Below are 16,274 nucleotides of genomic sequence, written 5' to 3' on the forward strand. Positions count from 1 at the left end.
TTCTCCTGAGGAATAATTATCACATGATGCAAAGTGCTGAGCACAGACCCCTTCTGAAAGCAGAGATTAAAACAACAACCACCGGGCTCCCCTGGTGGTGCAGTAGTTGAGAGTCCGCCTGCCGATGCAGGGGACACGGGTTCATACCCCGGACTGGGAAGATCCCACATGCCGCGGAGCGGCTGGGCCTGTGAGACATGGCCGCTGAGCCTGCGCGTCCGGAGCCTGTGCTCCGCAACGGGAGAGGCCACAACAGTGAGAGGCCCGCGTTCCGCAAAAAAAAAAAAAACAAAAAAGAAACCACCACAACCACCACTAGATTAAGGTCTATGTTAAAAAATAAAAACAAACGAAAACCCAAGCTGCATATAACACAGATGTACTACACCTATGGGAAACAAGCAAAAATCACACCCAAACATACAAGAAATGTTCTCTTCAATTCTGCAACAGAGCATCAGATTTGTTCCATCATATTTTTCATACCTCTTCCTACTGAAACCACACAAGACGATGTTAAAGCCAGAACTACATTATAGTGACAGATCATTTAGAAATGTTTGCAGCAGCGCTGGTAACTGCTTTTCAAAACAGAACACGTGACATGACCTAAAGCAGCTGAACCACTAAAATAAAGAAAGCACACGTTTTTTTCCTATATCTAAAACGATAACTTTATCAAAGTTTTCCTGATGTTAGACTGTTTAATACACAGCACATTGATTATCCAATCTGCAGTATATTTATTCAGTGTTCCTGTGCATCTCTTTAGTTTTTCACATGATTAGTAAGTAGACTACTGAATATATTATCCAAATGAGGCAGTGCCGGGGAATGTTATCCTGTCGTGAACCTTAGTAGTTTGTGTAGTCTAAATTTCTTCTCTACCCAAAGACTTCTACAACAGTCGTGAGTCTGAAGCCATTACTTTGCCAGGAAACTTGTTTCTTTGCTGTATAACGCCACCTTTAAAGAAGTTCTTTAATAGATTGACTGAAATCTTATATTCACATAATCTCAATTCATTGTTCCAGTTCTACCCTCTGTAGAAACAGAATAAATCCACCTCTTCTTATACATGTTTCCTACAGGTTGACATGAAAATGTTATTTTCTCTCAAAACAGTCAGATATCAGTAGGAATCCCTGCTCCATGACTTATTCACCTAGTGTCCTTTTGGTCAAGTTATTTAACCTCTTAGTGCCTCCATTCCGCATTTGTAAAATGGGCATCATAATCCAGCGTGGAGGGTCGTTGTACTCATTATATGATATGACACATGTAAACTGTAGCAAAGTGCATGCTGGGTATAGAGTATTGGTTCAAAAGTAGGTTGCCAGGAACTGTCAACCGAGCTGGAGAACAGAAGGGAAGGTGGGTCTATGAACAGAGTAGATAAATTTTATTTTAGACAAGTTGAACTAAGGTATGTGTAGGACAACCATGGGTATTTCTACTGGGCAGCTTGAACACAAGGCCAACATTTAGGCAGTCTAGACTAGGCAGGTAGATTTGAGCATCAGTCATATAAAAATACAGTTTGATCCATGGTTGTCACGAACATTTCTGAGGTCAAACATATGGAATGAGAAAGCTGAGGACAGAATCTAAGAAAATATTGTCAGAGTAGGAGGGGCCAGATGAGGGGCTGGAGAAAGACGTAATATAACTACCCAAAATCCACAGGGTCTCTTACATTAAAATAACGTAATGTTACCTGAAAGGTGTAATGAAAAATGTGTAATGAAGCACTGCAAACTGGACATTTAGCAAATCTTTAAGTAGGAACTTAGTGAGATTCCAATGGAATGGAATGACAACCATTGTAAGGAGCTGAGAGGTCAATGGAAGAAGAAAAATGGAAGGCTACTGGGCACACTATTCTCTCAATAAATTTGTCACACAAGAGAAGGAGAAAGGATCTTGGCATGAGGGGAGGGAGCATAGGTGGAGGCTTTCATTTTGGAAAGGAGGAAGGCTGTTGTTTCCATAGTAAATACAATCCATCTTTTTCTCCTCTTTTTGAGCACTGGAAGAATATTTGCCTCATACCTAGATTTCTAGAATTTTGGGCACTCTCTACAATTCTTTTTTTTTTTTTTTACTTAGAGTAGCCCATCAATCATGTATTCAAGTTCTCTCAGTGGTTTAAGGAATAATAATGAAGACCTCAAAGATGTGAATTAGTCTGAAAGAGTCAAATGATCTTATTCTCCTCCTTTTCTTTTTCTTTTTTGGGTATATGTTCTTTCCAAACCATATATTTGTTTTAAATTTAAATATCTAGTGGGAAGAATATTCTACTCAGTGGAAAAAATAAATTCAGAACTAGTTCCTCAATGTTGGCATAACTAGGATTCTCTGACATTGATGGTGACTCTTCGTTCTCTGAACACTCACTGGTTTTCTTGTTGTGGCAGAGAACTTTACCTTCTAGAATAGAAATGGAAATACATGGCTTTTGTGACCCTACTACCCCATTCCTGCACTATGATCATGACACTCTTTCCTACACAGATTGTAGTAGCCTTAAAATTTTTTTAAAGAAACTGCTCCAAGATTTTTTTAAAGAACCTGCCACTATTAACTGAAGTTGACACTTGAATTGACAACAATTTGATATCCCTACACTTTGTTCCTTTTCTATCTATTTGATCTACTTGTCCCAATGTTTACCCTACTGCTTTCCTTGTCTTTTGTACTTCTCTTCCCATCTCCCATAGATTGTTGTTTTTCTCCTTAAGGAAGATGAAACCATTTACAAAATTATTAATGGTTGCAGCATTCTTTTTTCACCATCCATGAAATGATGGAAATTAGATTAAAATTGGCCCCATTTTTATTTCAAGAAATAGAAAAACAGAGATTCCTAGTTCCCTTTCATAAAATATTCTAAAATATGCATAAATGTTTAAAAACTTTTTGAGAAAGATCTCATCTATCTAGCTTAAAGGCGAGTTGATACCTTTGAACAAAGATGTCAGGCAGCGAAGAAAGAGAAAGAGCTACTGGGACTTGGACCAAAGTAATGGAAACTGTGATGGTCAACTGGGCTCAGGGGAGGGGCTGATTATCCACACTTCTTTTCAGCTAAGTTCACATGCCCAGATAAAAGAACCATTGCCATCTTATACTTTGAAATACAATAATCATGAATATGCTATGCTATGGGTATATTTTTATGCCTATGAGTATATTTTTCAAAAATGTTCAGGCATGAACTTTTTTTTAACTAGAAGTTTAACATTTTATTACATTTGTTGACTTTGAAGTACAAAAACTGATGTCAGTGACTTCTAGAACAGAAATAGAACACTGAAGCCTTAGAAACCTAAAGAACTAATCATGTTGACTTTTAGGCCCTGGGTCCTCAGTGCAGGGATCACAAACCACCTAACAAGGTGTTTTGCTAGAGAAGGTTAGACTCCAAACAGCTGGCAACATATATCTCTGTCAAAGTTACAATCTTTCTCACTTTTACTCGAATCTACATAAAATAATGAAAAGTGTTGATCATACTCAAAACTCAATCTCCAACAAAATGACCAGTAATTGAAAAAACAAAGGTAATTGGCCATGAATGATGGAAGAAATTTTACTAAGGATCTTACTAACTGAACGAGTTTCAATAACTCTAAAACACTGGAAGTATTTGAAGCACCACAAGCATTAATATGAGACTATTGGTAGGGAAAATTTAAAAGAGTTCTGGATAGTATAGCATCATGCAGTGATTTGACTATACTCTATAATTTCTAAAATGGACTGCATTTGCTGAACTGACCAGCAATCCCTTCCCTTGTCTACCAGCCACTTCATGCTTGTTAAATGACATAGGCATTGTTTTTCCTAACAGAAGTATCAAGTTTATTGAACATGCTAGACTCCATAGGTACAAAAGGAAGCACTTTCTCTCCCAATTACTACTGCCTTCAATCTTACAGTGTCAGATTCATTTATTCATCCATTCAACCAATATTTATTGCATACCTACTATGTGCCAAGTACTGTTTTAGGCCCCTTAGAGTATGCAAGTGGAAACAAAACAAAACAGACAAAACACGACTCTGGCTTCCTGGAGCTTAAATTCTAATGGAGGAGACAGACAATAAACGTAATAGATCTTTTAAAGCCTCTGAACGTGGAAATATTCCATATATTTTCTGGTCTTTTTCATGTATTAGAAGTATCACTTTCAGCTATTAAAAAGTCCAGTTCTAGCCAAACCAGAATGTTCATTTTACATACTATTCAAATCTTCTTTCTTTTCTCCAGCTCAAGCCTGCTCACATTAGGAAACCTCCAATAGGGAGAGGGGAAGTGGTCACTTCCTTCTGCCTCCTTGCTCTCCCTTCTCTTCCCCTCTAACTATAGCCTCTGACTTCCTCCATTTGCAAGAAACCCAGGTTAAGTTTTTCTAAGACCTTTCTTCCAACTTCAGCTCCATGTACCAGGGGAGAAAGTTGCCTAAGGGTTATTGCAACCCTACAAACATCTATATAGTGTGAGGTGTCAGTCTCTCCTTTGGATCTACACCTCAATCCGAACAAACGGTTCTCTTTTGAAGTTCTTCTTTGTTTGGCTTGAGGTGGGGAGAAAGCACCATCCCTTGTTCAATGGAAGGAAGATACCACAGTGCTACACTTGACAGGCCTATATTTTTCCTTTACAAAAGCATTTTTCACTCTCCAGTTAGTTTGACAATATTAAGTTAGAAGTGGGTGATAGGATGAGGGTCATAGAACCATTTCTACTACCTGTTAGCAAGGCTCTCCTGGATAGTACAGTACTGTGCTGTCCAACAGGAATATAAAGCAAGCCGCATACATAATTTAAAAGCTTCTTTTAGCCACATTTAAAAAGTCAAAAGAAAGAAGTAATATTTCATTAATCCAAATTAATCCAAAATTTTATTATTTCAATGCATAGTCAACACAAAATATTAATATGGTATTTTATATTCTTTTTTTCATACCATGTTTTTGAAAACTGGTACATACTTACTGCACATCTCAGTTCAACTAGACACATTCCAAGAGCTCAACAGACTCATGCACCTGGTACCTACTCTCGAATGCACAGGGCTAGTCCCTCTCTTGAAAGTAAGGTAATGGTCACTTTTTATTCTCACTTTTTGGATCTTTACTGAAACTAGGGCAACTGGATAACTCAATTCAACATTCTAAACCTACACAAATCTTTCTTGCATATCTCACCATTCCCTCTGTCACTTCTATCACCATTATCCCCTACCCTCCATGTCTGATTTGCTTACATTGATCCATCTAGGTCACATAACAGGCTCTGGAGTCCTAATCGTGAAGAGAATTTCCATAAAATAGTTGGGAAATTAATAAATGGGTCTTCAAATAGACATTCCTGCTCTCAGTTTCTTTCCTACTCCCGCCAACTATTTTTACTTTCTCTTTCTTCCTGAAGTATTTAATATGTTAAATTATAATCTTATGTAAAATATTGCCAACTTGAAGTGTGGATAGAGAATCAGGCAAAGAAAAACAGAATCTTCCTTATGTTGTCCTAAAACTTCATTTTCTTTCCTAAAATTTCATTACAGTGCTATTTTGTTTAGAGTTGGGGGTTAACAATGTAGGGTACTACCAGGGCACATAATGAGAGATATTTAGACTAAAGATTTCTTTTAGGCTAGTGGATTTTCCAAGTTCTCTTGTTAATGTTTTTGGCTAAAATGCACATATAGGCTATCTGACACGTATTCAGAGAAAAAACATGTAAAGTTGGGATTGAGAAAAAAATATATCCAATAACTCCCTCAGATATAGATAACATGGTTCTTTTTTTTTCTTTATTTGATTTTTGTTTTCTTTGAAGTTCTTTTCTCTCTATTTTACATGTAGGTCATGATACTCATGTCAAAGGAAAGGAGATTTAAATTATATTTCTTCATATCAGTATGGAGCTTCAAAAGCGAAGTTATTTGGTATTTCAGGGAAAAGTAATTTGAGGGTTAAATACTGGAGAATAAATCCTGAAGCCTTCTAAAGCTAAGTTTTGACAAAAATTTACATTATCTTTAGCCAAATCACTAGTAAAATAGCCAATATCCTGAAGTAAATGATTCCAGAAATACCTTAGATTATTTATTCTCTCAGAATTCCTATTCTTTTTTTTTTAATATATAAATTTTTTTATTTATTTTTGGCTGCCTTGGATCTTCGTTGCTGCACATGGGCTTTCTCTAGTTGTGGCGACCGGGGTCTACTCTTCATTGTGGTGTGCAGGCTTCTCATTGCGGTGGCTTCTCTTGTTGTGGAGCACGGGCTCTAGGCGTGAGGGCTTCCGTAGTTGTGGCTCGCGAGCTCTAGAGTGCAGGCTCAGTAGTTGTGGCACACGGTCTTAGTTGCTACGCGGCATGTGGGATCTTCACTGACCAGGGCTCAAACCCGTGTCCCCTGCATCGGCAGGCAGATTCTTAACCACTGCACCACCAGGGAAGTCCCAGAATTCCTATTCTAACAATGGGTAAGATGCTTACAATTTTAAATTTGGTTTTATCCAGTTATGAATAATAAAGATCTCACTTATTAAATGAAATTTAAAATTTAGATTTTGTCCAGTTATGGATAATAAAGATCTCATTGTGCTTCTGCAAGTAAAATATGTGGAAAAATCCAATTAGGGCTTTATATTAGGCCTATATAAACTTTTCTTAGCAATTTTAATTTGATTCTGGCTTAAAACTCTGTTTCTATTCAACAGCTGTTTACAGTTACATGAGGTGAATCATTTCAGTTTCTAGTGGCGTGAATTCCATAAATATTACAGTAAAACGCTCTGAAACCCTTCAATATTAAACTACCTTGCAAAGGGTATACATTATTTAATCATTAAATAGGATACTAATGAGTCTTTATTAAACCTTCCAGATAAACATTGTATTGACATCTAGTGGCTATAGAGGCTGATAACAGATATACTATTTTGAAAGCACATGGAGCATTTTAATATGTTTTCCATTTAAAATTCACTTGAATAAAAAATGGGCAAAGTATACATAATACTGAATAATGCTAATTATTGATAAGAAAGTATAAAATCTCTTTATATTGGTATGTTAAATGCTAGGGATGGATTTGGGGTGGTCTGAAAACAGAATCGTATCAGAATGCATGTAGCAGAATGCCCAAGAATTATAGGGAGAATACCTAGATACTTGGTAAAAGGTTTACTAAGACATGTCAATAGCAACAGTGTCAACTGCCATTTACACAGTTCCTCCTACGTCCCAGCCTTGCAATGTGCTTAACAGGTCTTATCTCATTTAGACCTCAAAATTTTCCTCCAGGTAAGTTATGACTTACACCCGTATGTTACCAATGAGGAAAGAGACAATGAGAGGGTTAGTTACTTGCTGAGGGTTACACAACTAGCAAAACTGAAGTCAGGATATGAAACAGGTCTGTCCTGTTCTTAAGTCCAAACGCAGAGAAACCACTCCTCTCTATATAATATACAAGTAACTATATGTGTTAATGACTTCATCTAAAATTAACAAATTAAAAATAATATGTCATTTCAATTCACTTTTCCAAAACTCACTTTGTGACATTTTTAACTTTCCCTGTGATAACTGAATTTTGCTTTTTGATTCTTGAGCAATTATTCTTCTTGTATGTTATTATGAGCTTGTTTCTACATCCAAAACTTGACGTACATAATCACATGACACGTGTATTAAATAGTTTAGAAATATAATGCAGAAAGAAGTTGGGGTTCTTTCACTGGTATATATTTGACTTTAGAAATGTGGGGTTATATTTTTGTTTGTTTCTTTTCCCTTGAAAAGAAAAGAGACTTTGAAAAAAGTCTTACTTGAAAATTACCATAGACAAGTGTCATGGCAAGAAGTAAATTTACAAGGTACAGTTGAGAAAATACAAGGTGGTGACTTGGTAAATGAGAATGTAGAACTTGAAAGTAGGTGATGGAGACAAGAGAAATAATAGGGAAGACAAGAAGTAGTTGAGTGTAGAATCTGATGAGAAGGGAAATAGTGAGTGGGAACACCAGTGGGCAGAAACAGGGATAATGATGGATTTTACAAAGCTCAGTTTATGCAGGAAACAGGCCTTTGAGGTGGAAGGCAAAAGGACATTCATTTCTTTTATAAAAATTTTCAAGTAAGTCTTCAATTTGCATAATCTGAAAAAGAATAGAACATAAACATAGATGTTTATAACTCTCAGTTCTGTGTCTTCCTTCCTGGCTCTATGGATGATCCTGACTCAGTGTTAGCTGTGTGAATCTGAATAAAATAAGTTGAGGAAAGGAAAAAAAAAATAAGGGTAAGGAACAAATGTGTTTCTAAGGCTTATAGTAATTCCTTGGCATCTAGAGAGGCTCTTGGTCATCCATGTTGTGGAACAGCTCTACAAATAGCATCCCTTTGGTGCAAAAGCATTAAGTACTGCTATCAATCCCAAGGCAGACTCTCATCCAGACCTATAATTCTGGGGTTATTTTGGGACTGAAGGAGCCCCTGGGAAAAGAGAATAGGGAGACAAATTGGATAGGATGTGTTTAAGAAACACACAGTTGAGATGTTCGTAATGAGCAAGGGAAATGACAAGAAGTCTGACAGTAGCATTTTGCACAGGAAAACGATGAGCCTATTGGGAGGAGACAGAAAACTAGAGTCTGAAACAGAAAAGTCCACTATAATGAGATAAAAAATTGCTAAGAGTCTTAACTTAGCTCTTGGATGAAGACTGAAGAAAGGAATAGAGCCTGCCTGTGGGTTTTTGGATAAAGGGAAAGAAGTAGGTAACACTGAAAAGGAAACTTTTTCATGCTTAAACTGGCAATAAGATACCAAAGATAGCTAAAGACAGGAAACTGAATAAGAGCTGAAAACTCAGAGGGATAACAGTTCATCTGTAGTAATTTAGGGGATGAAAGAGTATAAAAGGAAAAATAAGAAAGAAGCTGAGTGTGGATGAGAGGCAGTAAGTGAGTCTGGCAGAGGCACTGAGTATGGTGATGTGATCCTTCTCAGAAAAGATAGCAGATCAAGGAGCCTTGTGCCTGAAATCAACTGCAAGACGGAGAAGCATTTCTTGTAACTATGTACAGAAGAGGACACTGGTGTCTTTTCAGACAAAGTTAGAGAAAACTGAGGCAGAAAGCATATACAGCCCTGTTTCCCAAATTTTGCTACACATTAGAATCTCTTGGAGAGCTTAGAAAAATCTCTTGATGCCTGAGTTACACCCCATACCAAGAAATCAGAATGTGTATGGTGGGAGCCAAGCCTGGGACTTTTTAAAAGATCCCCAGGTGATTCCAATTTGCTGTAAAGTGTGAGAACCACTTACAGAGCATGCCTTGAAAATTTGAAGGGAAATTGAAGAGCAGATGGTGGGTCAAATGGTCAAAAAAGTAGGACAGAAATTGTCTCATGATATGGAAGCGTGGATTATTAATGACCCACATAAATCCTAACACTAGCCACTCACTGGATTGTACTTGTTTTCTTGACCCCTGACTTCCATGGAGGCTCCCTGAAAGTCTATTTTTGTTATTGTGATACATAGGATTTTCTCTTACTATCTCAGTATATTAACATACTGAGCACACAAATTACAGAACTTTGTACGTCAATTGAAAAATGAAAAATGCTCGGTTGATGAAAACTTGGCATAAATTAGTCACAACATATTCAAAAAATGCAGCTTGAAAGCTGAGCTACACACAGGATATGCATGAAAATCTGATGTGGTGATTATTTCGTGCACAGGGTATTGGATTTATGCTGTCATCCTTTAAATATTAACAACTTAACGAGTTATCGAAAATGCTTCTATTCAAGTTTGGGAGGTGGTTTCAGTCACATATTTTGCTCTGCTTTGGGTTTTTTTTTAAAAACACAGTTTGTGTGCATTGTTGTCACAGAAAACTTCTTTTCCTACAAGAAACCAACTCTTATCAAAGTACCCTGACAAATGATGGCATGCATCTTATTTTTATTCTTTGATTAGGCTTATTTAATTCTGTATTATCTGCCTTAATTTTAATGCCAAACAAGAGTAAATTTTCAAGTATAATATGCTAAATTTATAATGGTGAATTTAAAACAAAATGACTTATAAGAAACCAACCTCAGCACCTAGGGACAAGGATGAACCATTAGCATAATTTACACCAGTAAAGATATTCTACCTTAATTATTTGTGGGCAATTATCAATTACTGGTCAATGCTAGAACCACTCACCATAATTATTTCCCTAAGGAATCTTCTCTGGATATAATGGAGAGCTTCATCATATTTCTTTTCTTACAAAAATAATACATCTGTTTTTTCTTCGAGATTTTTAATCTAAGAGAAAAACAAATCTAAGCTTTTACTACCGAGGATTTCTCTAAGACTTGAAATCTTCGGGTCTTAAATATCTAAAGCAATGAGCTGAATGTATGTATCCATGACCAGCTTGAGAAATTTCTAGAAAAGACACCTAAAATATTGCTATTTCGTCTTCTTATTATTTTTGATTAATTTCAGTTCTGAAAAAAAATTTTGAAATTGGAAAGACTAATTTATACTTCATAAGTTAACATTTTAAACATTAATTCCTTTCCTTACATATATAGTTCCTTTCTATTAAAATAGGTCTCAAAGCCTGCAAACACTAACCTTACATTTGAATTCCTAATGACTCCTCCTATTGTCTCACTTCTGTTTGAACCTGTCAATCAATGGTGAAAAGTGTTAATCACTCCCAGAAACCCCAATCTTGCTCACAAAAGTACCAGTCACTGAAAAAATAATACCGATTGGTCATGGATGGGCAGGAAATCTCACTAGGGATCTGAGTGCACAATGGAGTTTATTAAGTCCATTTTGCTCAAGTCCAGCTTTCCCTGCATGCAGGGTTTGGAACTTTAATTTCAAAGTCAGCTAAAACCAGCTAAGGTAACTTATATTCATTAGCCCAGCTCTGACTGAAGTGCTGTGAAATCTCTTGGCTAGTGCTTTTGGCTCTTGATAACAGCAGCAGCATTTATTTTTACTATTTTTCTCCCCTTCTTTCTAAAGAGCAGAAAGAGACTTAGTTGGATGCTAGTTGTTTTAAATTCTTAATTGGTCCATGTTCTTTTTCAGCTGCTTATTATTTTCAAACTTCATTCTTTTAAATGACTAAACAGCCACAAGAAAGATATTTCCCATTAATTCTCCCTATGCAGCAGTGCCCCCTCTCAAAGCCATGGCTGCATTTATTACGGAAAAGCAGTTATGATGTGTATATACAGCATGGGTCATAAAGTATTATAGCCTCAGGTCACAGAAAGGGGTGAAGTTCAGCAGTCTGATTGTCCACATATGCAGAACACCAACAACTTTCTTCCAGTCTTGTTTTTTTAACTGCGGCTTATTTGCTTTCTGCGAGGTGGCAGCTGTAAGGGGCTGGTGTGAAGGAAGAAGAGGAAGACGGTACTGTCATTAAAGAATAAACAGTAATTACCTTGTAGAAATCTCTAGAGTGATTGATTACCTCTGCAGCTTATAAGAACTGGCCTGGGAATATACAATAATTGATTTCTATTACTTATGTGTGTTTTCCCTTTAACTTTCTGAAGAAGCAATGTAGTTTAATTGACTTTAATTTCAGATTATGTATTTTTATGACTTTTTCTAGAGTTGGCTAGGAATTAGAATGAACAGAGTTGCTGGCCCCATGAGCCATATTATCAATAGAAAGTAGGAAGATAAGGTGTGTTTGTGAGATATATATTATATGTTATCTCATATCTTGCACCTATCATTGGGTTGCTTTTGTCTTTTAATATAAGTAGTTGTTAGATTTAGATTAGTTTAGAGGAATTCCAGGGTTTATCAAATTTGAGAGTGAGCAGTGTAGTTTTAGCAAGGTCTGGCAAAGACACAGTGGGGATTAAACCTCTTCAAGGCAAGCCTGACAGATAAGTGTGGGACAGTCCCTTGAACAGGGTTAAGCTGGGCACCATCAGACATCAAATTGTGCTGGCCCTGCTGTGATGCCATGGGTTCAGTCACATTCCTATGAAATTGCAGGGAACTGAATTTATTTAACCGACACCTTCAACTTATATCGATACTTTGGCATCGTGAAAATCAGACATGTTTTGGAATAACAGTATGCCTTTTGCTGCCTGGGAAACTGAGGCATGGATTGTCACATAGTGCATCCAGGAGAAAAAGAATCAAATTATATATAACCAGACCCTTGCCCTTGACAACACTGACAGTGGCTTGGGCTAGATAATATTTTGCCATTACATGAAGTAGAGAAGATGGTATTCTCTGAAGCACCGTGTCTCTTCGTTTCCTGCAAATTACTTCTGGAACGCTTCTCTGACATTTTACACATTTTTGTACACTGTACTTTCATATATATAGGTATATGTCTATACCTATATATAGTACCTTTTCACATCAAGCCATAAATATTGGTTAATGGACCATTTTCCTTCTTTTTTGAAAATGATTGTTGCCTTTTCAAATTCTTATTTCCATTGCTTAGCCCAGTCTGTGGCACAGTTTAGGTGACTGAAAATATGTGTTAGGAGTCTATAATGACTGATCTCTGAAATATTGATTATATCATTCATGCAGATGCTATGTTCATTCTGCTTTGTTTGGACAAAAGTGATTAGGATGCTATTTATTCTTTGGTACTATAAACAAAGCAATGTTACAAAATAACAAAAGACAGCAGAGCTAAAGGATACCTACAACACTTCTCTAATTTCAATATACTAAGGAAATGCAGATGGCTATAAAGAAATCTAAAACTCCCTAGGAACTGGTGTACCCATATTTGGAGGACCTAGAAAAGATTTTTAAGTTCTTAATATTACTGTGAACTATGATTCCGTGAAAAAATCTACTAGATTAGCAAGAATCATGTCATTAGCATCTGCAGCTTAAAAGATTTAGGAGTTTTCCAAATGGAGAACTTTTTTCCTCCTTCTAAACATGGAGCACGACTAATTATTTTAATGTAACAGGTATAAAAAAAGTAAGTTAATTTCTGTTATTTATATATTGCCTTATACAAATAAAATCATGTGCCAAATTATTAATTTCTGATATCTAATTTATACATTTCTCTAAAAATAATATAGAGACTTTTTCAAAATTCAAACCTAAAGATCTTAGCTCAGTAAATTCTCAACAAGTTGACACTGCCGAATAGCTTTACTGTTGAAAGAATTATTGCTTTTATGTTGTGTAAAATATTTGTAACTCTAGGAAATCAGATTGTAGTATTTGAAGCTGTCACTTTAATAGTGAAGGATTTCACAAACAATACAGTGGATCTAAACAATGTAGCTGAAATATGTGACCACAGACATCAGGGTATCACTTGGACAATGCTACCAATAGCATGAGTGACACTTGACGGTGAAACAGTGGACGACTGGTACTTAGTGGTCTTGAGCTTTGTCAAGTATTCCTTTTTCTTTTCTTTTCTTTTCTCTCCCCAGTGGCTACTTGTCATTCTCAGAAGACTACAGACTTCCCTTCCCCTGGACCTTTTTGAACTCTGCTGTCTTTGAACATCATGGATATTGCAAAAGAAACTATTTACTAGGCAGTAATTATATGCCACCCCTCATGTAAAGGTAAATGATAATGAGGTATGTGCGAAGAATAGGCAGCTCTGTCAAAGGGGAAAAGAGCGGCTTTTAAAACTTAGAGCCATGCAAAATGTCTTATAGACTTGTTCTGGAGTAACTGTATCAATTAACCCTGCTAAAAGCTCTAACTCAGATGGGCACTGCACACAGCATGTCTACTAGTGTTTTATTATCAAGTCCATTATGATGAGTTCTTGTCCTAGACAAAGGGAGAACAGAAAAAGAATTCAGGCTGACAAATTAGACTTGAAATCAGTTTCATTTACATAACGACTGGAAGTTCATTAATAACAGAGTTTTAATTATTCATGCTCTTGTTTCACTAGATACAGCAGTTTTCCCCCTGCTGTGCGGGATGTCTGGATTAGCTAAAATGAACCTTACCAAACTGATAGGCTGCCCAGATCCTCAGATGCTTTTCTATTTTCACACCACTAGAGATGGGGGTGGGGTAGGGGAGGATGGAGTGTGTGTACAGATTGGGGCTGGGGAAAGAGGAGAGGTATGAAGGTGAAGAGGAAGGTACTAGAGAAAAAGAAAGGTAGCTAGCAGGATTCTTTTGGATTTACATTTTGCCTTTGTGGAAAAGAAAGAGAAGGAAAAAAGGCAACTGTTGTAAATTTATACTTCATGGGAGCTTCCACTTGAGATGATAATACTTTACATATCAATCATTTCAAGATTTCCTGATGGGGCGTACTACTAATATGATTGTGTGCATGAGCAATTCTTTTCTTTCAGATATAGGAGCACTAATAGGGTTTATTTTGGTTTGTTTGCATTTTGAAAAAAAAAAAGGAAGGGAGAAGGAGAGAAGAAAAGAAACTTTTTTCTCTCTTTCACATTATCTGGACAAATCTGAGAAACAGGTTTAAAGCCGGCTTCCTTACGACTTTCTTTAATAAGAGCAGTGGTGATATTTTCATTCTAACTAGTAATAAATAATGACACTAAGAATACTTTGCTGCAAAGAATTTGAACTGTTTTCACACACGTCAGTCTTCTCACTCAGCCTCAGCACTACCTCGTGAAGTAAGTAGTTCAGGGTCAGTTGGACAGGGGATTATTGCATTTCTGGTTCATTTATTGTCTATATATTTTCCTGACTAATTTAGGTGACTGTCTCACAAAAAAGAGAATCCATGACAAATAAAAACAAGACTCAATTGTTCCCAACACCTTTAGAGTTCAGCCAGAGAGGGAACGAGGCCAGAGGAGAACCTCTCTTCATTTTGAAATCAGACAACAGCTGCAGGTTTGGGTTTCCAGGGCTGTCTTTGGAACAGCTTTGTAACAAAAATTCTTAGTTTGGGGAACAATCATTTACAACAAATAGTAGAAATATTTTAAAGAAAAAATACTTAGTACAGAGAAATTATATATATATATATATATTTTTTTTTTTACCAAACTGTAAATTCTTTTATTAACGGGCATTATAAACAGATAATACTAATCTTATTTAAAAACGATGAGTGCCACACCAGTGAATATACAGCTCATGAATAACTTAAAAAGTATCTCCCATTTTAAAAGGCAACACTCAGCATACAAAAACCTATACTAAACAAAGAAGCTATACTATGGATACATGATTGATGTGTCTAAAATGATATATATACAGTACATAATTAATGTTAATTATGTGATCAGTACATTTTTTCCTATATGATTCCCTTCACGCTTCACTTTCCCCAGAAACTGAATTCTGAACTTCTTCTTCTAAAATTGGTACAATCAGGTTATCCTTGGACATCAAATTATATTTCATCACAAATTTAGTAAACCGATGACACAAAAATGTTTCATTTTCATATTCATCAAACATCTGCCGGTGATGAAAATAAGCATGTGAAAATATTCTGTAAATCCTACGGCATACTGATCCTAGTTTTGCTACAGATGATTCCTTTATGCTAACCCTGCTGGGAAAATATTTATTGCTATTCAGAAAACATGCAGCACCATCAAGTGTGTGTCTAGTATAGTCTATAGCAGGACACTCTTTTGGTGTTTTATGAGCTGCACAAAGAAAAATCCATTGTTCAGTTGCTGTCATCTGAGTGCATGTATCTGGATGACATTCACTCTGAAGTTTGACAGCAAGTCCATTTAGCTCAAGACAGAATTGCCTTAAATGTTCATACTTCCATACACCTTCATCTTGGCCTTCAGGTGGTTCAAGAATTTTGTCAATATTGGAACAATCTGCTCTTATGTTCTGTTGAATATACTGAGCCTTGGTGCCCGGCCTGTTCCGCCTCAGCACTGCCGTCCCCTCCGCCATGACCATAGTGCCAGAGTCTCGAGAAATTATATTTAACAAAACCTGACCGAGTACCAAGCACTTTGTCTAAGTTCTCCTGCTTGATTTAAATGACACAAAAATTATTATATCCATTTTACTGAGGAAGAAATTGAGCCTCAGAGAGACCAAGAGTTTAGCTAGTAAAGAAGGGGGTAAGATTCAAAATCTTGTCTGTCTGACACCAACTCTCCCCCTGCTATATACACATTTGAAGACAATGATTATTTATATTTTTTAGATAAAGTTTGTACAACTTATTTTATTTTTCTACGTTAATTTTCTTTACCCTCCCACTGATAAATGATTTTC

At 36.4% G+C, this 16,274-nt stretch overlaps 1 protein-coding gene across 1 annotated transcript; it reads right to left on the bottom strand.

The window, feature by feature from the left end:
- Window positions 1-15,251: 15,251 nt before the first annotated feature.
- Window positions 15,252-15,957, bottom strand: LOC308612882 (MOB-like protein phocein). The gene has a single exon (XM_081225672.1). It carries the CDS (start codon window positions 15,948-15,950, stop codon window positions 15,336-15,338), a length of 615 nt encoding a protein of 204 aa, XP_081081798.1. The 5' UTR covers window positions 15,951-15,957; the 3' UTR covers window positions 15,252-15,335.
- Window positions 15,958-16,274: the final 317 nt, after the last annotated feature.

This window comes from Mesoplodon bidens (assembly GCF_964165515.1).
Source record: "Mesoplodon bidens genome assembly, chromosome: 2".
In the NCBI taxonomy this organism is placed as follows: domain Eukaryota; kingdom Metazoa; phylum Chordata; class Mammalia; order Artiodactyla; family Ziphiidae; genus Mesoplodon; species Mesoplodon bidens.